This window comes from Lepisma saccharinum, chromosome 3 (assembly GCF_977018435.1).
Source record: "Lepisma saccharinum chromosome 3, izLepSacc3.1, whole genome shotgun sequence".
Classification (NCBI taxonomy): domain Eukaryota; kingdom Metazoa; phylum Arthropoda; class Insecta; order Zygentoma; family Lepismatidae; genus Lepisma; species Lepisma saccharinum.
This window is the reverse complement of record NC_139231.1, coordinates 33,695,706-33,719,584: the sequence shown is the minus strand read 5'-3', so window position 1 is coordinate 33,719,584 and position 23,879 is coordinate 33,695,706. Positions and strand designations below refer to the sequence as shown.

The window sequence follows — 23,879 nt, the reverse complement described above, 5'->3', positions numbered from 1 at the left end:
TCGCAAAGATGAGGATGCGTGATGATATGATGAAATTGAAGAAAGGAAAGTAGACCCATGCCCGGGCGGGGATTCGCACCTGGGGGCCCTTGGCATCGTAAAGTGTTGTGCTAACCACTTCGCCACGGAGGTCAGCATTACAAGGAAATAAACAGAAAATGACGATCATATGGCATCTACGTTTTAATATGCGAGAAACATTTGCGAGGAGGTTATTGAAGTAACAAATAATTATTACTAGACGTTGTGATGAAAATTATTAATATATCTGAAATATCGAGAGTTGACCTTGCAGTCTCTAAATGTACTTTTAGGGTTACGTAAAACCTTTACTCAAAATTGCTAGTGTAAATTTATAAGCTATTAAAATTTAAAACTTATTCCTGTTCGAAAAAAGAAACTGCCAAGTCAAATTAATATTTCGTATCAATACATATATTTTTCTTTCATGAGGCCAGGACAGTATTTGGAGGAGACTGTGGCTTGGGAAGACTATAGCCCCGGATCTCGAACTGCAAAGGGTCTTCCAGTGGGAAAACATCGTCCAGAAGAAGGGGCGAAATGATTCTTTTTAAATGGCTCAAGAATACAAAGATATAAGTGGACATTTGACAAGCTTAGTCTAAAACTTACAACTGAAATCGTACATACGCGCGTGTGTGTGTGTGTGGGGGGGGGGGGTGGCTACGTGAGGTAACACAGTGGAATATGATTCACAATACTAAAATTAAAATAAATATGTGGGAACAATAGAAATCAAAATATGTTGTAGCTAGTGACTGCGCAATAGAAAAGATGGAGGGGTAAATCATATTTTCCCGGGGCAATCATGTTTATTATTCCGTTACATACGACACAAAAATGCATATTTTGGCTAAAAGAGCATTCATTCATTTATTTATTTTTGTCGTTATACTGGGGGCAGATAAGAGAGAGAGAGAGAGAGAGAGAGAGAGAGAGAGAGAGAGAGAGAGAAATTCTCCTGCCCCCCCCCCCCCCTTGTAGTGTGGTCACTGTCTATAGCTATGCTGGAGAAGATTGCACCAATTAATACGTTATTAAATAAAACAGATACTTTTAAAACTTTTAATCAAATTATTTGTGAACTATGTTTAAATTTAGAGAGAGCACATACCTATTTAATTTAATTTGGATGAGTTAACTTCTGAAGCCTGCCATTTCCGAGCCTTCTTCCGGTGTAACTGCACTGCCCTTTGAGCCCTAGCTGCTGCGTTCAGGTGGCGGAACGAGCAGAATACTAATTAAAACAAATATGTGACAAATATATATAAAAAAACAAGGCGTTGAAGCTATTGACGGCGCCAAAGAAAAGACAGAAGAGAAACGTGGAGAGTGCAGTGATATTTTACGGGAAGTAGTCACGTTTATTACACCCTTACATTTACATGCAATATTAAAATGTTCTGCTTTTAGATCTCGCACAATGCCTTTTTCACAAAAATGGGCAATCCCGCATTTTTTATAACAATCTTGTCTTTTCGTTTACTTACGCAATTACCGACTGGAAAGGCTGTGATATTTTAGATTTCTTCCGTTAGTTTTCTGATAATAGTTTTCACAACTTTCCATAGCATTTAGGCATGAATTCAGTTGACAAGAACAAAATAATCTTATTTTAAAACATAGAGCAAAAAGAAATCCAACGCGCTTAAGTTAAAACTCCCTTATATTGGAAGCCTGGAGAGAACAAAACAGGGGTTCCTTCGTAACACGATTTCTTGAAAACCATTTTACACATTTGAATCAACTTTGTGATAAATTGATTAGAAAGGATGAATCTTAACATTAAAAGTTGTAACTTTTCCCCTGTTACTATATTTTAGAAGATATTCGTTGTCAAATATCTCAATATTTGCATAAGGAACCAGCCTTTTCCGCGCCGAGCTTCTCGATGATGACGTCATGTATCCACGGACAACTTGGCATACGATCTGCGCCGCCGAACGAGCACCCCCTGCTTAATACTAATGACTGGGGTGCGGAAATTTGCCTATGTGCCTTTTTTATTCATTTGTAGTAAAACATAGGCTTTCAGGTTTAAACTTTAAAGTTCGTTTCATGAAGTTCCTATTCTGAAAACACGTTTTTATAGTGCCTATAAATTCCTATTTTGATGGTTAGTGCCTATTTTGCTTAATCGTGGCAAAAAATGGGTATTTGTAAATTTTTGCATACTTCAGCTGTTTACGTGCCTTTGACTTTCCCTATATTGAAAGATGTAGGGCTTTGTTGATGTTGTACTAACTGAAATCTCGAATTCGCCAGATTTGATGGACTGAATTGGACCATTGTTTTAAATATTTTCTTTGTTACAATGGTGCAAATTGTTTTAAATATTTTTTTGTTACAATGGTGCAAATTGTTTTTTCACCATTTGTTCAAATTCGCACAGTCGTTAGCAGCACAAGCTCTTTTTGTGAAAATTACTTTAACTGACGATTCCCCGCAAATGTGAATTTCAATCAAAAGAGTACTATACTATGTTAATCGTTAACGGACTTTTATGTATAAACTGAAGTGTTAATACAGTATAACTGTGCATTGTAAGAAGAAAATTTAAATAAGTTCACATCCATTGTCTATTTTAATGTCTTTTTTTTAAATTTTTGGGGTGCCTTTCTTAGTTTATGGTGCCTTTTTAAGTGCCTATTTTCATCATTTTGGTTCCTATTTCAGAGGTTTTTAGTGTCTTAAATACACGCCTCACTATGGGAAAGTGATCGTGTAGAGCTCCCAGATGCTAGGTGAGCATTGCTCGAATATTTATCGCGCCCCAAGTGAAGCATTCTGTATGCAGCGCATTTGCTATGGTCATTGCTATACTCTTTCCAAAAAGGAGGACATTTACCGATTTCTAAAAAATCCGCCCGGACGCCGGACAGACAGCTAAAAAGAGGACATGTCCGGATAAAAGAGGACGTCTGGTCACCCTAGCGAGTTTATTGTTTCACACCGACCTCATCTGTCCGTAAAATCGAAGCGGCGAATTTCTAAGGGGATAATTCCACCATAGAATAGTAAGGTTACTTACCATCCTATTATTCCACCTTACACTTGATTTGCGGAGACGTGGCTGCGATTCGTATCTGCACATGCTTTTTCAGTCACGTACCGGTACTTCTTGCTGCTATCGAAACTTGAGTTCACGTTCATTTAACTAGTGCAAAAATATATTTCCATTTTTTTCAAAAGGAAACGAAACAAGTTGGAAAAAATATAGTATTCTTTTTAGCAAGCGACCGGGGGCGGGGCAAAATACTATTCCCCCCCTCGATGATGAGTGCTGCCCCCCCCCCCCCCCGGTACCGACGTCCCTATATAGGGGCTATCCACCGGAAGGAAGTGCCTTCGCGTGGACGCCATACTTGTAGCACAACAACTTCCGGTTCGTAGGCTCACAACATGCCGCTAAAGGGAGCTGAGATTGTGTCATGTATGAAAGGAACGAATGAGTGTGTACAAGGAGGATGTAAACTACGATCAGGGCTAAATAATCTTTCATGGATCTCTCTTCATCCATTTCCTCGAGATCTAGGCGCCAAATTATTGCATTCAAGCTGTCAGGCGTGAAAATTGGAAGCCCATTAGCAGGAGTAGACTCCGCAGTAATGGCAACGGATGCAGGAACCCAAAAAGTCGGGACCTGAAAAACAATCCCGTTCCGATCCAGGCTTCGGAAAAAAATGATGCGTTCCCTACATATTTTTTTTTTTGTACTAAATGTCCGAAATTTATTGAAATTAGCAGTTTTTATTCCAGAAATGCAAAATAAATCATCACCCGAGGGTGAAATTGTGTGTATAATTATTATTATTATTATTTTTTTAGTATCGGGTAATGTTATATTTTCCGCTCCTATAATCTCCCAATTTAGTCGGGAAATAGCATTATTTTTCCCGTTTTGAACGTCAGGACTTTAAAAATACCCAGTCCTGTTTCCTTCGCAATCAAAAATTTTGCGTCCCGCACCACTTGCACTTCATTAAAAGTAGAAGAGAAATCATTCAAATCTCGATTTTCTCTCTGTTTTGGTGATATGAGCAAAAATATTACTTTTCCTTTCAAAAGATGCTCGGTCATGGCCAGATAGGTTACACGTTAAGTTCTTGAAGTACACACGAACTGTATTAAATGTATGTGTAACCAGATTTTTTTTTGTGTGTGTAACCAACCAGAGGAAATAAATTTTTGTGCAACCAGAGGAAATATTTTTTTGTGTAGCCAGAAAATTAAGTGCAGGTACTATTATTAATTTTCGTCTTTTGCAATGGAAATCTTTTCAACATTGATAGATAGAGTGCCTCCCCGATGGCGCAGTGGTAGCCTCGTCGCCTTGTAATCAAGGGGTTCCGGGTTCGATTCCCGGTGGTGGCATATAGTGGTTCGGATCCCAATTTAAACTGTAGGTCCAGTCCCGATTAGCCTTACTGTGCACAAAGTGGACTTAAAACACCAACTCAATCAATCAAATCAACATTGATGGAGAAGAGGTCCTAGGTTTAAACACCATGGTGAGGCAATGGTGTGTCATTGTATTTGTCCCATCATTAATTTTTCCAGTTTATTATTCATCTTCATCGTCATGTTTAACAGAAATAGCAGAAAATTGACTTAAAATAACAATGAGCGTTTTGTATTTCTGCGTTCAAACGAGAACGAAACCAGCAAGTGTGCATTATCGCATCCCTCTGACTCGTCCTGACTGAAGAAAGAAGAAAAGAAGCTCCTTTTTCCGTTTTTTATATGTCCGTACATCTCGTACTTTTTCACTTAAAACATAAATGTATGCATTTAAGCGCTCTCGCTCTGTAAGAAAAATTACTTTCTATTTAATATGTAGGCTACAAATATCGCCAATGAAACGACGATCAGCAAATGGATCTCATCTTGGAATAATGCCGTATTACTTCCTATATGCTCATCCAATTGATATGTAAAGGCCTCTACTTTGCCCTGATATCTGTTATTCTCCTCCTCGTCAAGTGCTTTTATATGATCCATTTCAACCGGTATACAAAACGAGAAGAAATGCCACAAGTACGCGCTTGAATTACCCGGCCGCCGTGAACCGGAAGTTGTTGTGCTACAGTTCGACAATCGATTGTGCCGTTCGATATGTTTTTGTTTACTCGTGGATAGCCCCCCCTATACGTGTCTGTGCAGGATACTCTTTCCCCCTTTAGGAATAAATACTGCTAATTTCAAGAAATTTCAGATAGTGCAGAAACATCGATAATTAATTACTTTTAAGTACGATCGTTGGGATTTCCTGACTGTGATCCAGAAAAGTTGGAATATCATTTCCAGGAGGAGGTATCGGGATGATTTTTTTTTTCCGATCCCGGTACCCACTTTTCAGGATCCCGCACACCCAATAACAGAAGTGATTATCTGTGTAAAATATAGAACATTACCAACAATATATCTGGCTCCATTGGCTGGACTTGGGCGGTGATTCTAATGTTCTCCCATTTTATCACATTTTGAACATTCTAAAAATAAGTAAAGTTCCTTGTAATAAATACATATTGTTGGAATATAGACTAATTTTTATTGGTGAAAGATTATTTCCGTGTTAGTAAATTCAAAACATATTTCTTAACTTAAAGAAAATAGTCGTTGATAAAGGTAGTTAATCTTCGGGTGTGTACACCTTACCCGAATCGAACATGGAAGAAGAGCGGTAACACCTGCTGTTATCGGTAATGCTAAAATTGCAAAAAAATATTCTTCTGCTTGCTGCAAAGTACAAAGTTTTTTTAATATAACGGACACTTATGACTACGTATATTTTGTCTTCGTAGTTAATAAGTATTGGACAAAGTTGTTCTCAAATTTAATTTAAATTATAAATTTTGGGGTGTTTTCTCTTTGTTGATATCTTCCGTCTTTAGCTTTTGGCTAATCGGAACGATAAGAGTGAGTGATTTGAAATTGAAGAAGAGACACTTGCAAAGAACGTTCATGCTCGGAACGGGATTCGAACCCAGTAACGTCGGTGGCGATATGTGCCGGTACTAAAATTTTTCGCGGTTCATCAACAGACTAATCAGGATAGTACGGCAATCCTGATCTTTCCCTCCGGCGGGCGAGTGAGGGACTTTCTTACCCCAGCAGTTTTTATTTAAAAAATGGGTTGTTTATATTTACAAATGAATGCCTTTATTTAGACATGTTCTTACATTCTTTGTGTCTTTGAATGTACAAATGTTTATTTTATTTAGTTATTTTTACTCGCACAATGATAAGTTGTTGTTCTTATAAATATATATATATAAAATTTAAGTTCAAACATATTTATGATATTTAATTATTGGAGTGATTGTACAATACCGGGAATTTCTCCATTTTGTTTGAAATTCAGCATACTCACTAATTTTGGCCCCCTAATCACGAATCTGCAGTCAAAATTTGGCGCTGACACGTGGAAATAGCAAAATAATCTAAATTAAGTTCTTATTTCTACAACCCCGATTTCCAAATTTCCCACCGATTCCAGGCTCCGCCCTTGGGTTAATTGACCTACTGCCCCCAACCACTAATGCGGCTCTGCCTTCGATCCGCTCCGGCTCCCCGGCTTTCTCTATAGAGTCCCTGTTAAAGGCATGTTAAAAATTGGCCGGATTCACCTACCCCAAATAAGCACCAAATTTATACGTGAGCGCCAAATTTTAAGTGCAGATTAGTGATTACGAGGCCCAAATTAGTAAGTATCCCAAATTTCAAACAAATTGGATAAATTCCCTGTATTGTTAAATTATACCTAATTATTTTCACATGTAAAACAATAAGGTTCGTACATACTTTGTTTGTGCCTGAGTTTACAAATGTTTATTTTTTTAATTTATTTTTACTCATACAATAATAAGTTGTTTATCCAATAAATGGCATGATGGATAGAAATGTTGGTATAATTTAACAATACAGGGAATTTCTCCAATTTGTTTGAAATTTCGGATACTTACTAATTTGGGTCTCCTAATCACGAATCTGCACTTAAAATTTGACGCTCACGTATAGAAATTCCTGAATTATTGCTAGCCCCATGGACCATTGGCGCGTGGTTAGGTTAGGAAACATAGTTAAAAAATTTTAGGGTCGTAGTAATATCAGGAATATATATATTTCGTTCTTTAAGTTTTCGAAACTGAAAATCTTGCGATAAATAATGAGCAATTGTACATTGTCGGTTGCGATGACTGACCCTCTTATTTTGCAAGTTTGACACGTGAGCGCCAAATTTTAACTTCAGATTCGTGATTAGGAGCCCTAATTTAGTGAGTATGCCAAATTTCAAACAAAATGCAGAAATTCCCGGTATTGTAAAATCGCTCCGAAATGTTAAATAAAAATCTAAATTCATTGCTGTAAAAGTGATCGGTGATAGAACTAATAAGAGATACAAAAGCAACCAGAAAATAATAATAAAAATGAAAATTTTACTTACTTAGTTACCCCAAGAATGCAAACAAATGAAAGTGTGCCTCTGGTATGTAAACATAGGTAAACAGAAGAACGATATCTTCCTCCATCTGTAGCAGGAACTCCAATGGAAGAATAGCAGAGCGGACTGTAGGGTGGTGCCAGTAATGTCTAGACAGAAAAAAAAGAAAAAAAGGTTTGTGAAGTAACAAAGTCACCCCAATGTGCCCGACGGAAGGTTAACCTTCGTCTAATGAAACTTCGAAGTTATTTGGGAACAGTGGCATGCCAAGGGGGGGGGTTAGTGGGGGTTATAACCCTCCCTCTGGCCCAGTATTCCTAAAAAAAGAATGTCAAAGGTAGGAAAATATGACAAAATGAGTGCTGACTACCAAGAAATAGTATACAAAACCCCTCCCTTTCAAAATTCCTGGGCATGCCACTGTTTGGGAAGGATGATATTCTGTTTGGAACCCCCCATTCATTGCATGAAATCATGCCCGCCACCATGTTTCTGGCAAATGTTCTGGATTATGTAAACATACTTGATAAGCATTTTTCTTAACAACATTGTGGGTGGCAGTGAATCAAGGTACACTCACCTCGAGATAAAGTAGCACATACATCGACAATTCTATCCTATAAAGAGTGCTACTTTGCATAAACAGGAGTGTACAAATACAATGATTATATGCCAAATATTCTGCCATCAAGGACCTAGGTCATATGTGCAGGGTGCGACGAGGTTTCCTGAATCTGTCCGTTTACTGTGCTGTGAGCTAGTGTGTTATGTCCAAGTGCCAATGATGTCAGCTGCTTGTTTGGCATTTTGTTCCAATTCTTGAAGCTCTCGGCTAAAACAGAGGAAAAAAAAATATTGTGATGGGCAATTTTTTTGGTAAGGCCAACCACACACCAGATCCATCACAACACGATACAACGAGTCATTCTTGTTGCAAACTGACTCGGGGGAAGGTTTTACATGATACTCTTATTGGCGGCTGCACAGCAGATGAAACATTTTGACTCAAGTCACCTTTTGTGACAAAACGCTCTTCACAGATCTGAATAATGCCACTTTCCATATGGCTTCACAGGATTGCGGTACAATTTTCCTTTTTGTGGTAACTCCAGCATGAAAGTAGTAGTAAAGGAATTGAAATCGCTCACCAGTTTCCAAAAATCTGCAAATACAAAATATTGAACCAAAAATCTATCTCATTCCGAACCATAACAAAATTTTAAGATATTTATTAGCAAGTGCAAATTGTACCCAGTGTAGAATTTGCAAGGAGTATGGAAGAATATATACTATTATTCTTCATAAGTTATGATCTTTTTCTGGGATGTTTGAAACTAATTTCAATAGAAACATTTGTCTTTTAATCTATACATTTATTGATTTCATTCACGAACCATGGAAGGATCTTTTGTCATCAAAACAAAACACACTGTAATTGTCTCTTCAGCCATCTGCATGTTAACTGAGAATACTTTAAGAAGCTACTTTCATGAGTTTGTTCTGTTGGGAACAAAGTGACCCTTCTTGCTTCATCGTGTTCTCTCTCGCCGTGTTCTGTTGTATCACATCGTATCAGATTCGGTGTGCTGCTGGCCTAATACTTATGCATCCTGCTGTATCTCCTTCGATTGAGAATTACAACATGTCTTGTGACTTTTCAGCTAATTCTAATGATATTGCTGGCCCCCGTGGCGACGTAGTTAGCACATCGCACTACAACACCAGGTGTTCCAGGTTCGAATCCTGGCCTGGGCATGGATGGTTGTGAGTGTCCATTCACCAATTTCATCATATCATTACTCATATCCATCTTCACAAGTTAGCCAAAAGTGACACAAGAAGCGAAGTAAAATAAAGCAAATCAATTAATCAATTCTAATGATATTGTTATGACATCATCCTGCATCTTATGCAACAACTAGATTGTTAATAACATAATGCCTCATGTATATCAGAGAAGAGTATTTTTGCTAATCATGCGGTTTTTGTCTTTTGTAGAAAACAGAAGAATTAAAATAATTATGTGCTGCACCCTGAATATATTTTAGGGGTGTATTGTGTCCAATGGAAAGTGTAAAAATAAGTGGAAAGCTGACAATCGGTGAAGAAATGGAAAGAGAATCATTGATGGAACATGTGTAAAGTTTTATTGCATTACTAATCAATTCAAAGACCAAAAATGGAAGCCAGTGACAGGAGCATGTCCCCAGAATCAGACCAGGAGCCATTGACATCATATTTACCTTTGCTGTTTGCTGGTGGGTTTCCAAGAAGTTTGGATGAACTCACTGCAGTAAGTTTTTTCCTTTTCGTATTTACCTTCAACAAGGTGGCGGGATCGGCAATGACTTAGGCTAAGTATCTTAACACATATATATGTACCTTAGAAAACCATTCCAAAAAGGTTTTCACTGACCTGGAAGTCATGGAAAATCAATTATTTTTTTTTTATTGCAGGGATTGGAAATCAAAATAAATTTAACTTTCTCTTGAACCATCATCCCAACTGGAAATTTCTTTAAATTACCTGGAAAGCCTAGAAAAATCAGGGAATTTTGTTTTTCCAAAATAAGTGGGAATCCTTCTCTACTAACTCTGAGCCACATCTGGATTTGCTTATTTTTATTCTTGCATCTGTTGGAAGTGCATTCCAAGTTTTAGGCACTGTACAACTGAACTAAGATTGGCAAGCAGAAATTCTGCAATGAGGTATACTAATTCATGATGGATGCTGTAACCGCAGTTTAAAATTACTTACGTACCCTCCAGGGAATGAAGACAGTAGATCTTAGAAATTAATAGGATTTAACCATTAAGACTGTATATCATGGAAAGGCCTTTCCCGAATTCGCCTTCCTCCTGCCGGTAGAACGTGAACAGCATTTACAACACCAGATGTTTTGTCCAAGCCCGCTTCGTGTGGCTCCTCAACAACATGCCTCCTCCGGTACCCGGGCAGTTAGTGATTGACAGGTCGTAAAAACCCTTGTCATTTCTTTCCTCAGACATATCCTAGGTTTTGCTGTTCGGTTCGATTGGCATCTTCATTGTCAAAAGCTGATCTTACCATTTTGTGTAAAAATTCCAGACAATAATATAGAGTCCTGCAGCAAAAATATGTGGCTTGTAACATACATAATTGTGAAAGCTTGTCTTCAACAAATATAGAGTCCCAGTAGTCTAGTATTTGACCTCCGGGGCAAGGTAGTTAGTACAGCAGGGGTCCCGTGTTCGTATCCCGAGTAAGACATGGATGTTTATGTTCTGAATGTGAATGTGAAAAAAATATTGAACTGAGTAAAAACTGATATATGAGAAAAAAAGAGAAAATATGACATCGGACTGCCACGTAGTAAACCCAGGTTCGATTATCAGTGTGAATGATTTCAAGCGGAAATTTTTCCAACATTATCCTTGCATATAACCGACTCTGGGGTTAATCCAACCTCTGTGAATGTATTTGATCTATTTTTATAAAACTTTCACTGATACGCAATATATGCACTAATTTAATCAAACTTGCATATTTTAACATTAGGTCTAAAGCAAAATATAGTCATTTAATACCATATGGTCCAAAAAGATAATAATTGATAAAATGGTCAACTTTTTTCTATTTATATATATTTTTGTTGTTGTAACCCCTATGCAAGGGTAGCATTTTCCTAAACTTGACTTCGTTTAAAAATTGCGGCCATGTTTGACTTATGATTTGCGGCATTTTTAGCCTTTGTAGACAGTTGCGGCAATTATGATAACTCATCTAAGAAAAATGATAGTTTGGGTAAAAGAACAATGTTTTCAGTACATTTCAAGCTACATTGTATGTTTCGTATGTTTTTTGTTGGGGAAGTTATGTAATATCAGATAATTTTGGCTGAATTACTGTTATAGCTCTTTGTTTCTTGATTCTGTTTTTCAAAATTTTGAGCCCACATCTCTCCGATGGGGGAGCTAAAAAATGATATTTACAGCGTAAAGATTACTCTATGACAGGCACCTGTGAACCAAAAATTTCCAGATTGATATTTCATGGATAACAAACCTACAACAGGGGAGGGATTGGTCAAAAACAGGCATTTTATGTTATTATTTACAAAGAAATGTTTGCTTTTTAATAATCATGTAATTAGAATTATTGTATTTTACATCATGCGAATGGCGTAATAAGTCCGTTAGTAGTGTTATGAATTTTTTTTTCCTTGTTTTTTTTATCCCATTAATTATGAAGAACTTCATCCTGGCTCGACAAATGTCACAAGGCCTTTGAAACTACAAAATAGACTGCTTTATACCAAATTTAAGTCAGATTAAGCAGTTTTTTACCTGTCAAGACCACTACTTCAACTGTGACATTTGTCCGAACGGGATGTTTACCGATTCTGGCTATGTTAACTTATCCTTTATAGAATTACAAAAAAATTGGTTGATTTTTTTTGTAATTTTAAAAAATCCAATTATGTATAAAAAGAGTTTTGTTACTATAATTAGGTACTTGTATTTGAAAGAAATTGGTAAAGCCACCCACCTGCATTATGCAATGTGTTTTGAAGGCATATTGGGAGGTGGGTGGTGGTGGCTCTTTACATATTCAGTCTCGGTTATTTATAGAGGCGATGGAAATAGTCTCTATGCTCCCCCGTAGTTATATAGTAGAGTCCCTTGTACGTAGATGCACCCCATGCAGTGGGAGATCCCACTTTCCTCACCCTCTCCTCCGGGAATCGAACATCCGGCCAGTCAAGCTGGTGAATCAGGTGCATCACAAACAACATTGGAGATATTGAACTTGTTGAATCGGCAGAGAAAACCCAATTTGCAGGTTGTAAACTTCTATTGGCTCCCGAGCGTTCGTGTGTATAAATACAACCCCCTCCACCAATTTTTTATAATTCTTTAGGGATTGAATTAATAATGGAGGTTAACATATTGAATCTTTCACCTGAAATTCATCATAAAATTTTAAGATTAATTCTTAATGATTTATTGATTTGGTGTTTTAAGTACACTTTATGCACAGTAAGACTAATCGGGACTGGACCAGGCATGGAATCTGGGATCCCTTGATTAGAAGGCGACGATGCTACCACTGCGCCATCGAAAATGTTCAATTTTTAATGGGGATGTAATTCAAATTATTAATATTACAAAAGCCTCCTCGTTATTTATTCCATCCTGTTTAATGATTACGAAAGATTGTTGTTTCAATAAAACATGTTAGAAGGGTTTGAACAGGTGTACCAGCCACATTAAATCGGCATTAGCTTCCAACGTTTCGAGCACGTACAAAGCAACAACATCTCATCCCTGAAGATGAGAGCAATGTATGCAATGGAAGCTAACGCCAATTTAACCTGGCTGCTAACCCGAGAACCCCTGTTCAATTGACGCCGCTAGGGAAGCTACAACTTCTATGTAGAAGGGTGGAAATGCAAACTAGTTCGATGAGATAATTGAGGAAATTAACGCATGATAAGTCTGATGAGGTGGAGGCCAAAAATGTTATGTACATAAGAAGGTATAGTGCCTACTGGCGAGAGCTAAATAGAATAAGATATTAGATGGAAAATACAAAAATTGATTTAGTAATAATTAGAGGTTATTGTAAGCGTAAAAAATGAATGAAAAAATATGTTTTGATATGTTTAATAAGTTATGATTAGGGTGCGGATTTATAGGCAATTTTCTCTCTCTCATATATATATATAAAGATCATTACATAATTATGTTTTGTCACTGCTGTTTACCTACTAATTATTCATACTGTGCTTCAAAAGGTGCTTACTTTTAGGCAGAGTTCATATCGAAGCAACACGCGACAAGTGACACGTGTCTCTTGGTAACTGGTTCTCAGTAATAAATGCAACCAACTTGATTGTTGCTTGATTGAACGCAGACTTGTATGACATGTTATCTTACAGCTGTGTGAAACGTTGGGACAGGAACTGTTAATTTAAAGGAATGCCATTTCTCTTTGTACATTGCATGAAATGAAACTGTGTATTTTCAGAATATCTGCATGTAATATTTCAGAATGTTGGAATTACTAAAGGACAGGGGTTCGAGGCTGAGAGCTTGAGTATAAAAACCTTGTAAGTTGGGGTAGTTGAAGTGTTTGTTTAATCGGTTTAACCTGGATCTCAGGATACCAAGAATATAATGTTGAGGATTGCCCGCATTGCCCTAAGTCCTTGCCTGGCTACCTTAGTGATACTAGTCGAGCGTTGGTTGGATTGTTCTCTAGATGAACCAGTATCTTCTTATCTTCGTATATTAAAAATTACTACTATATTCAAGGTCTGGTGTTCAAATTTCCTGCCGATTGGATGAAAGTATTCTGGTGGGAAATAAATATTTACAGTCTAACTTATAAACAGTGGTTGGATTTTCTTTACACCTACCATGAGCTGGGTTGATGCCTCGACTACTGGAGAGAGATAGAGGAGTTTCTAGGAATGCAAATCCTTTCCGAAAATAAAATGGTCACTACGCCGTGCCGCTGTTATTGTTGTTAGTTTTATGACAGTTTTGCCATTTGCTGGCTTTACTGATCTTCAAATTTAACACGTATTATTTATTTATTTTATTCAGTTTCTGTTATTTAGCGTAATGTTTTAGCCAACTTTGGCTAAAGGATATAGAAAGGATACCACCACTGTCTAGTATACCTATTATTATTATTGTTGTTGTTTTATTTACTGATTTTTTCATCCTTTCATCATTACACAATTTGTAAAATGTAAATATCATAAACCATTGCATAAGAAGAAAGTATCCAAAGACACACAAAATGTCGGTGCATAGTAATGCGGGGAAAGGGAGGCACCAAACCACAATCCTGCCCAGTGGCTGATCTATGGGGCTGATAAGTAAAATGATTGATTGTCTGGTGTCTTGTTTCAACTTTTGGAACCCCAGAAAACTGAATTCGCCTGAATATGTGAAACGACGGTTCACAGTTGACACAATTTTTCTTTATGATTGTAATTGTGATTATGATAATTTATAAATAATGAAGTAGATTAATAACGTTCAGGGTATGTTTGAAGTAGTCGTGACCGAGGAAGAAAAAAGATCATCCGTGTTAGATGTAGTGAAACAGCAGTATTTGTTGGTGTTTACCATAAATGTGGAAGTACTGCACATTTAACATAAAATTTATTGCCCGATCATTTAGCCATACCATAGAAGTGTACCATTAAAATTCCTTTACATATAGTTACTTTTCAAACAATGTATTTATATTTCACAACTGTATACATAGTTACAGGTTGCTAGTTCACACATGAGAAGGAATAAATATTCTACCTCCAATTCTGGTTTGGCTCTATTTTAAAGACTGAGTCTCATACTCGATCTCGTGTCCCTAGGCCACTCAGGATCTGATCTCGTTCTTCAATGTAAATTAATATCAAGATGTCCGTTAAAATAGATCTTTCTGATAAACTGTGGTAGGTGTGGTGAATGCAAACAGAGAGTGACATTAGAAAGTAATTCAATTATTCATATGCTACACTGGTTGTTCTCTAAATTAATTTGTGTTAAAATGGCATTTGAAAATGATTAACTAATAGTTATTGTCATCTTAAGAGCATATGCGCTAAAAAGGCTACAGAAGCAGCTGCAAGGGTAGGGATCCTCTTTGTATGATTATAGAGATAGTGATAGACAAATGTAGATATAGATGAGAATAGATTTAGATAGATATAGATAGACATAGATAAAATGGCCCAAGGGAAGAAGGGAAAGCAGTTACGTAAAATTTGAATATCAAAATATTTTTATGTGAAGATGTGGTCCACCCAAATCTTTGACAGGTATCCAGTAGTTCTCCCATGCAAGAAAGTCTGATGCTGTCACTGCTGTTTACCTACTAACTATTCATACTGTGCTTCAAAAGCTTCTTACTTTTAGGGAGACTTCATATCGAAGCAACATGCGACAAGCGACATGTGTCTCTTGGAAACTGGCTCTCAGTAATAAATGCAACCACCCATTCAGCTTGTGTTGTCTGTTGCTTGTGTCCCCCTCGGACTGAGTTCTTTTTCATACCGTGCATCATGTCGCCCTGGCCAGTTGTTCGCACATGCGCAGTGAATATTTTGCTTTAGACGGATTTAAATATCTGTGTCGCTTGAGGATTTCACCAATTGAATGCAGGCTTGTGTGACATGTTATCCTACAGCTGTGTGAAACGTTGCTGTTGATTGGATTGTTCTCTAGAGGTATGTGTTACTTGTCACTTCGGTCTGCAACTACAGAGAAACGTTGCTGTTGACTGGCTCATTCCCAAGTGACACGGAACATTCACATCAAGCAACAGGAGCCTATTCAGTCTAAAGCAAAACATGCACAAGCAACAAACCGAGGCGACACGATGTTGAGTGAAAGGCCCAGTCCGAGCAACATTCGACACGAGTAGCTTCAGTCATGAACAAGCTATGAAGATGTAATTGAATTCATTGTCACTCACCCTCTTAGGGAGAACTCACACCGAAGCGACAAACAACACATGTCGCTTGGGAACGAGCCAATCAGCAGCAACGTTTCACACCGTAGCGACATGACAGGCTGCACAAGCCTACGCTCGATTAGTGAAATCCTCAAGCGACCCATGTTGCCGGTCACTTGGTGTTCCCGTGTGATTTCTCCCTCCATCACGATTATGTATTCACATAATAGCCAAAGTAAAATATTAACAAAACTAGAATTACAAAATTTGCAAGATGTGGGTTCCATTATTATAACATAACATTACATACAGTATAATTGAATATGCAGTGAATTATTTTTGAACTTTAAATATCTACCTTCAGCATAGTTGTCTTACCTCTTTATGAAATAGATCGGTGTTCTCTAAATGTGAATGTATTGCAAAAGCGTGTTCTTTATATAGACACAAATTGCATCTTTAAAATGTGTTGAAGTTAATGTGACTATAATTGAAATTATAACTTGGGACAAGAACAAGATTTAGTTTGAAAGGGGACCAGACTGTCTCACTTCCTTTCACTGTAATTTCTGCAGGGCCTCCCAAGGCACGTATCTAGAAATACACCGAACCAATTGTGTCAGGAATAATAATAATATGATGTTTAAGTTAAAATTATATTGTTATCACATAAATAGGTAAAAAGATCGAATAACAGCACGTATTCATTATCTAGCTTACCTGTAGTGAAGATTACATAAACACAAGTGCCCTGACAAGGAAATTCATTTCAAATTGATGAAGAATTGAATATTTATTGAATTAAAGAGAATGTTAGATCCGGTTGGTGAAAAGTAAAGCTCCTGATTAATATTTTATGCATATTGTTATAAATAGTAGCGTGCAAGCATAAATCTTTAGTACTCTCCTTCGAAGCCCCATGATTCCAATCTGCCTTCCAATAAGTTCAAAGAGTGGGCTTCCTCGATGGTGCAGTGGTATCGTCGTTGCCTTGTAATCAAGGGGTCCCGGGTTCGATACCCTGTGGAGGCACGTAGTGATTCGGAACCCACTTTAAACTGTAGGTCCAGTCCCGATTAGCCTTTCTGTGCAAAAAGTGGACTTAAAAACAACAAATCAATCAATAAGTTCAAAGGAAATTATAACCATCGATTATGTAATAAATGCTACACAATTATATTTCATTATTTAATTCTTGCACTCCGACCCCCTCCCCCCCCCAACTAAGTCCTTGTGTTTCCTCGATGGAATTAGTAGTAATTATCTTGCCTTGTATTCAAGGAGTCTCACGTTCGATCCCTGATGGAACTACACAGTGGTCTGGATCCCACTTTATCCTGTAGGCCCAGTCCCGATTACCTTATTTGAGCATGTAATTGACTTAAAACAAACTTTAATCTTGCTATAATATATGTAAGATTCAATTGGGACAGTCTCTGTATTAATGTATTTATCCTTTTGGAAAACAGAAATAAGACAAATTAAACACAATGAAAAAACAGCCGGGTGAAGGAAATCAACTTTCGATTTTCCGAAATGTTCGGAACACAGTCAAAAGCCACCCCCAAGGGAAAAGACAATGCCAAGGGTAGAAGAAGAAGAAAGCCAAGCCACGCCCACTGTAGTAAAACCTGGTCAGAGTCATCTATCGGCAGACTGCTGAACTTGTAGGACTTGAACATAACCCCGCCAGACCCTGCTATGGCTCGAATAAAACCATTCTCGAAGGACATAACATGGTGTTTGAAAATGCATAAAAATGTTTGCAATGGCGTATTGTCACAATGGGCCTCTCAATTTGAAAAAAATAAAAATCATTACTCAGGAAGGATGCAAGAAAACCTTGCAAGGTTAAATTTTTACAGTAACTTAGAATCGGGTTCTATACGCTGATCCAAAAACTGAGTTATTTCACAGCTAATATCTTTTAAAATATAGAAGTGATAATTTTTTTTCGACATTCACTCTTAAGATTCATCCTTTCTAATCAATTTACCACAAAGCTAATTCAAATGTCTCAAATAGTTTTCGAGTAAAAGTGTACTGAATGAAGGTCTCTTTTTCCGCTGCCCATGATATAGCCTCTTAAATTGTGCAATGCAGAAGTGTGAAATTCCTAAATTTCACATAAGTGAGATGTATACTAAGATTTGTATCATTTCTGATGGAGTATGAGTTCATTTGACTCCTAGCGTTAAGCTTCACAGTCAGATAATTTGGGTTATATTTTTTACTACATTGTAAATAGAATTTCATGATCATTAAGCAAAGGGAGAACATGTTTGTGATTTTTGAAATTAGATACACACCTCGTACAACATTCCAACCATTTCAGTCTCTGACAGTGACGATAATAGTGCATGCAACCAAAGATCATGTACACAATAATGCATGAAGAAACAGAATTGAACATTAAGGAATCATTTGGTATCTTACCAACAAAAGATAACCTACTTTTCAGGACACACTTTAAGAAACTTGGACCTTCTCTTCCTCACAGTCTTGGCAAAGTGTGAAGAGGCCTTCTGGTCACCACAAGTGCCATTTATGTTGCCAATTCTTGTTAGAACATCCAGGTGAAGTGCGGTTAGTGGGAATTTAAAGTTCAGAAGGGAAAGCTATGTTCTCCTGTCCACCTGTTGGGAGAAACAGGGGAGGTACTGTTGCAGGGTGGCTACTCAGCGGGGTTCCGGGAATTATGCGTGAATTCTGCTTGAATTTTTCTCCACAGACGTGAAAAATTGCAACTTTTATAAATCCAAATACTATTGAATTTACACATATTGATAAATGCCCTGAGGCGAAATTTTCACACTTGAGTTTTTATTTTTATCTAGGAAGGAAAATAATGTTGTGTGAATAATAAAATAGAATTCTCTCGATCTGTTTACTTTGTTACTGTCCTTTGTAGAGCAATCTGACAGATGGAAGATTATTGCAAGATAAGATTTCTTCAAGGTGATAAGGTAGATTTGAGTTTGAAATTCTTACACAATTAACAATTTTTCGCAGGTTAGAATATATACCATAACATTTGTGTGACTTGTGTTTGTAGATGTATTTCGAGTCTGTATGTGAAATGGCAAATGTGAATTAATAACCTCAAATTAAATATTTTAAATATACCAGAATTTTTAGATACATTGGAATCACACAGACACTTCATATTGTTACTATATTTGTGATTTGTGTGTGCATATCAGAGGCGCAACCACAATGGGGCAAAGGGCATCCCCCCCCCCAACCTTGAAAGGAAATGAATTCTAAGGAGGGCAAGGGGGCAAACATTAATGGCCAAGGGCACCTGCAGAGGGGCAATTATCCCCCTCAAATTCAAATTTTATGCAAATAAAAATACATTTCATAAAATTTTCTCGCTCGCTTCGGTCGCAATGCCTGCTTTTCTTAGTCTCGTCAAGTTCAAAGCCATAGCTAGGGAGCGGTGGGAGTCGGTCCTGGCCGCCGAACATGATAAAAGTTGTAAATGAGAGAATGCCATGGTGCCTCGTGAAATTATTTGCGCCCTATTGAATTTTTTGAAAATTTGCCTTGAAAACCAGGAATTATACTTGAATTTTATCATGGTCCTAGAGTAGCGACCCGGAACTAACTAACTAACTAACTCTCTAGCCTTCTTAAACCCGAAGGTTCATGGCTGCAGCAACACAGGCCTTCCATCTGTCCCTATCTTGAGCAAGATCCAGTGTTGACAATTTCTGATGTTTTCCAATATAAATATTTCTTTAACTGTGTCCACTTCTGGACACAAACATCTAGTAATAACCATTACAGTTTTTACTAGAAACAAAATGCAGGTATGATGTTCACCATTTGTGAAGAACCAGAAACCAAATTCATAGTAAATCGTAAATTTAAACCATTTTAATTTCAAAATTTTGTTGTATGTGTAACAAATTTAATATTACCCTATCGTGAAAATTAAAGAAAAAGAAGGACATACTGTAGAGAGTAGGGTTACCAGATCATTACAGTGAAATGTTGATTTTACGTTCTTCAGGGGACCAAGTTGAAACTTAAAGTGAGGGAAGATATTGTAACAGTTTGCTATTGTAAAGCCTCTCAAAATTGAATGTAAAACCGGGGGTTTCATTGTATAATCACGAAGTAGGACACTGTTATTCCCAGTTAATAATATATATAACTAGGAAATGTGTTCACAAATAATGTGCAATTGATACATTGTCAGATCAAAATAACATTTTTTTAAAAAAATAAATTATTGAGTAGAGTTCCCAAACTTATAATCAATAACATTATTACATTATAAGCAGTTTTTTTTTAAAAAATATATCCAAATTTCACTGTGATTTTTAACATGGAAGTCACCAGATTTAGCAAGTAGAATTAAAATAAGCACATTAAAATAAATAAAAATTAATTTCTATAGGAACCCATTGCCGCCCCATTATGCAATTTTGCACACATGCCTTTAATTTTTTTTTTTTTTTTAAATTTAAAATATTTTTGAGATTTAAGAAAAAATTGAGTATTTGAAAAATTACAAAATTCAAATACCACAGTTATAAAAATGCATTTCAATTTAAAGTTCATGAAAAATAGAAGAGAATGACACGAATTTGAGCTATCCAGGTAAATAGTTTTTGATGTTTAAACTGTTTAAAGATTTCAAAATGTTGTCAAACTTTTGCTTTTTTGAGAGCCCATAAAACTGAAATTTAGTATTTTTTGCCCTCTTGGTAGGTAAAGTGAATAAACAAAAATTATTAAAAATCTGAATTATAAAGGTTCAAAAATATTTTTTTATGTCCGTTGATTTGACATGGGATGACCCATATATAGAAATGACTTTACACTGCTTGCAAGAAGTTGGTCAGCTTTCTAATATTGTGCATTCATTTTCAGCAACAGTTGCAGCGTTTCATACCATTTATGTTGAAATGTTCCTTGAATTACAAGACTGATAATTTGAAAACTGCACCAAAGCCTGAATGGTGGCCTCCAGATGTATCATACTCGCCAACATTTCTCTCAACTGCAAAGACTGTAAGTATTATTATTGTTGTTGTTATTATTATTATTATTATTATTATTATGTTTGTTATTATGTTTGATGATAATGGAGAAAGCTGAGCTACAGAGCTCCCACATAGCCAAATGGTTAGTGCTCTCACCTCTGGGTGAGCAGTCCCAGGTTGGATTCCCGATAGAAGCTCCAAAATTTCGGTGTTGACCCAGCATCATGAAGACAACCGGGGAACAATAGCAGACTCCAGTCTTGAAAGCTAGAACGCTGTGGCAATGGGAGTTGACATGCTGGCCATGCGTCACCCACCGAAAAGCCACTTGGCAGGTCCTGGCCCTCAAAGTAGCTGTTCAACCATGGAGTTTAGGATAAGTTTCCTGTTCTTATGAAATACCTTGATGAGTAAAGATGTTACTAGTAAAGCTCTTTTATCAGAAATATCCTTGTGGGTCATTCCACGGAAAGACAAAAAGTTGCTTCTTAGTCATGGATTTGCTTCATATTATTTTTACAGACACTTAGTCTAATATGACAAATATGTAATATTAGACTTGTTCAACATGAACGCACCATGGACCACAAAAACATGTCATATCTCAGAAACTATTAATACTACTAATATTATGCTTTTTTGTTTCAGGATAAATTAGAAGATATGAAGGCTGTGGTTCGTAGTTGTTACGCTTACTATGACTGTAATATTCTACTGAAGTATTCGTCTGATCTAGCAAAGTATCCTAGATTAGATCTCAGGTTTCAGCATAATGCAGATGGAACTACAACACTTACAGTAAAAGCAACAGGAAAACTTTTGGTTACTTTTCTTGAAGAGAACAGGGTAAATATACCTTTTCACACTTCTAACAAGATGCTGCATGACACACACAGAGTCGAATTATCCTGTAAATGATGCAAAATTCGAAATTTTGATTTATTTTGTGTCAGTGATGTGGAAAAAAGGTGGATTTGCTGATTGTATGAAATGTATTTCAATATTCTGATGTAATTCTTGAAAAATTTTAAGCAAGTTCATGCATATAATTACACAATAATATTAATCAAATTTGTAACAACTTTAACAATATTTTTTAACAACTTTGTTAGAAATTTTTCAAGCATCTGTATTGGTGGTATCTTTATCAGTCTGGGTATTGGTTCAAAGTGGTATTGGCTCAGGGTAATGAATTTAGTCCATTTTCAACACATAAACCACATAAATGTATAGCTAAGTATGTAAAAATTGGCTCAAATGTGAGGGCTATTCAGAAATTAATTTCCAATTAGCTTGTGAAAAACAATACATAACCACAGCACATAAGCACATGCGCAGTAGCAGCAGTAATGTGTAATCTCATTCCACACATAACCACAGTTCATTTGCTTCAACAGTGCGCAAGTAGGAACCGACAAATATGGACACTCGTATTACTGCTCCCGCCAGTTGTGAGGTGCATGGTGTGATTCGATTCCTTCAAGCAGAAGGAACCAACGTACCCGACAATCATCATGTGTTGTGTTTATGACAATGGCTTTATGAGTGAAATTGTGTGAGCAAACTGCCGTTTACAAATTCACAAGTCTCCAAGAAATTTCCTCAAGTTTCCAGGACGAGTTCATCAGTCACAATCGAAGGTCTTCCTTGACCTCCCTCATTATGCACAACTGCACACCAAGCCTTCAATTTCCTGTACCAGTCTCTTACAGCATTATCACTCATAATGCCATTGCCATAAACACGACACAATAGACAATGAATGTCGGGTGCGTTGGCTCCTTCTGCTCACAACTAGCAGGAGCAGTAATATGAGCGTCCATGTTTGTCGGTTCCTACTCATGCACTGTTGAAGCAAATGGAGTGTGATTACTCATTACTGCTGCTGCTGCACTCTGTGGTTATGTATTGCTTTTTATGAGCTAATCGGAAGTTGATTTCTGAATAGCCCTCGTATGTAAATTTAAAAAAAAAGGGGTGATATTTTTTGCACATTCCACTCCTTCTGTATTTATACAGTATATTGTACTGTTAAAAGAACCACAGTAGCTCAGTCGTTAGGGTGTCTGACTACCATGCGAGAGACCTGGGTTCGATCCCCTGTGGGGGATAACTGATTTTTTCGACCTGTTCAAGCTGTTCCGTCGCCCACCCAGCATCGTATAAATTGGGTATCTGGAAGAAACACTGGAGGATAAAGGCATCCCAGGGTGGCGACAGACCTGGAAAACCTGGAAAACCGGGAAAAGTCAGGGAATTTGAGGTGTCAAAAAAAGTCAGGGAAATGTCAGGGAATTTCGTCTTTTTTTTTTTTAATATCGAACTCTGCACGGGAACAGGAAATCTCGTTCGTAAGTTTCAGCCTCAACTTTTAGGCCCCTTTTATGCACACCACGGCGCCAGAAACCAGTGATGGCAGGAGTAGAGAGAGAGAGAGAGAGAGAGAGAGATAGATAGATTCTCTCGCCCGGGCTTCTCGGCGGGAATTTTAAATTCGTACACTCTTTAAGGAAAATTGTTATATCTCGGGCACTATGGGAGCAATCTACTTCGGATAACTTTTGTTTTTCAGCTAAAACATCAGAGCATGCAACCATGTACAATTTAGAACGCCGGACCGAGGAATGGGGGTTTGGGGGGCGCGACCCCAGAATTTCAATAGAAAAAAAGACATAAAAGTCTGGAATTTCCTCCTCTTCTCCCACTATTTTGGGGAGAAGGCGCGAACTTTAGTATTCTTTTCAAAGAATGGAAATTTCTCAAGAGAGTGAAACATGTTTCATGTTCTTGGGTGGCATACAACTTGAATAATAAGCCAAAATGTGATTATTTTTTTTTTTACGAAAAATAGGTAATTTGCATTTTTGGAGGAAAATTGTTATGGGAGCAATCTACTTCAGATAAGTTTTGTTTTGCAGCTAAAACATCATAGCATGCAACCGTGTACAATTCAGAACGCCGGACC

At 37.1% G+C, this 23,879-nt stretch overlaps 1 protein-coding gene across 2 annotated transcripts in view; it reads left to right on the top strand.

Annotated features, from left to right (window-relative positions):
* Positions 1 to 5,673: 5,673 nt before the first annotated feature.
* The window catches only part of LOC145984966 (uncharacterized), a 56,143-nt gene continuing 37,937 nt past the window's right edge, over positions 5,674 to 23,879 (top strand). Inside the window, exons 1-4 of one of the 2 annotated variants that reach the window (XM_083118410.1) lie at positions 5,674 to 5,723; positions 9,464 to 9,758; positions 20,802 to 20,942; positions 21,563 to 21,760. In XM_083118410.1, the coding sequence (XP_082974536.1) occupies positions 9,645 to 9,758; positions 20,802 to 20,942; positions 21,563 to 21,760 (453 nt within the window). In that variant the 5' untranslated portion in view covers positions 5,674 to 5,723; positions 9,464 to 9,644. The remainder of the gene's footprint in view (positions 5,724 to 9,463; positions 9,759 to 20,801; positions 20,943 to 21,562; positions 21,761 to 23,879) is intronic. The other variant, XM_083118411.1, reaches the window with a different exon arrangement.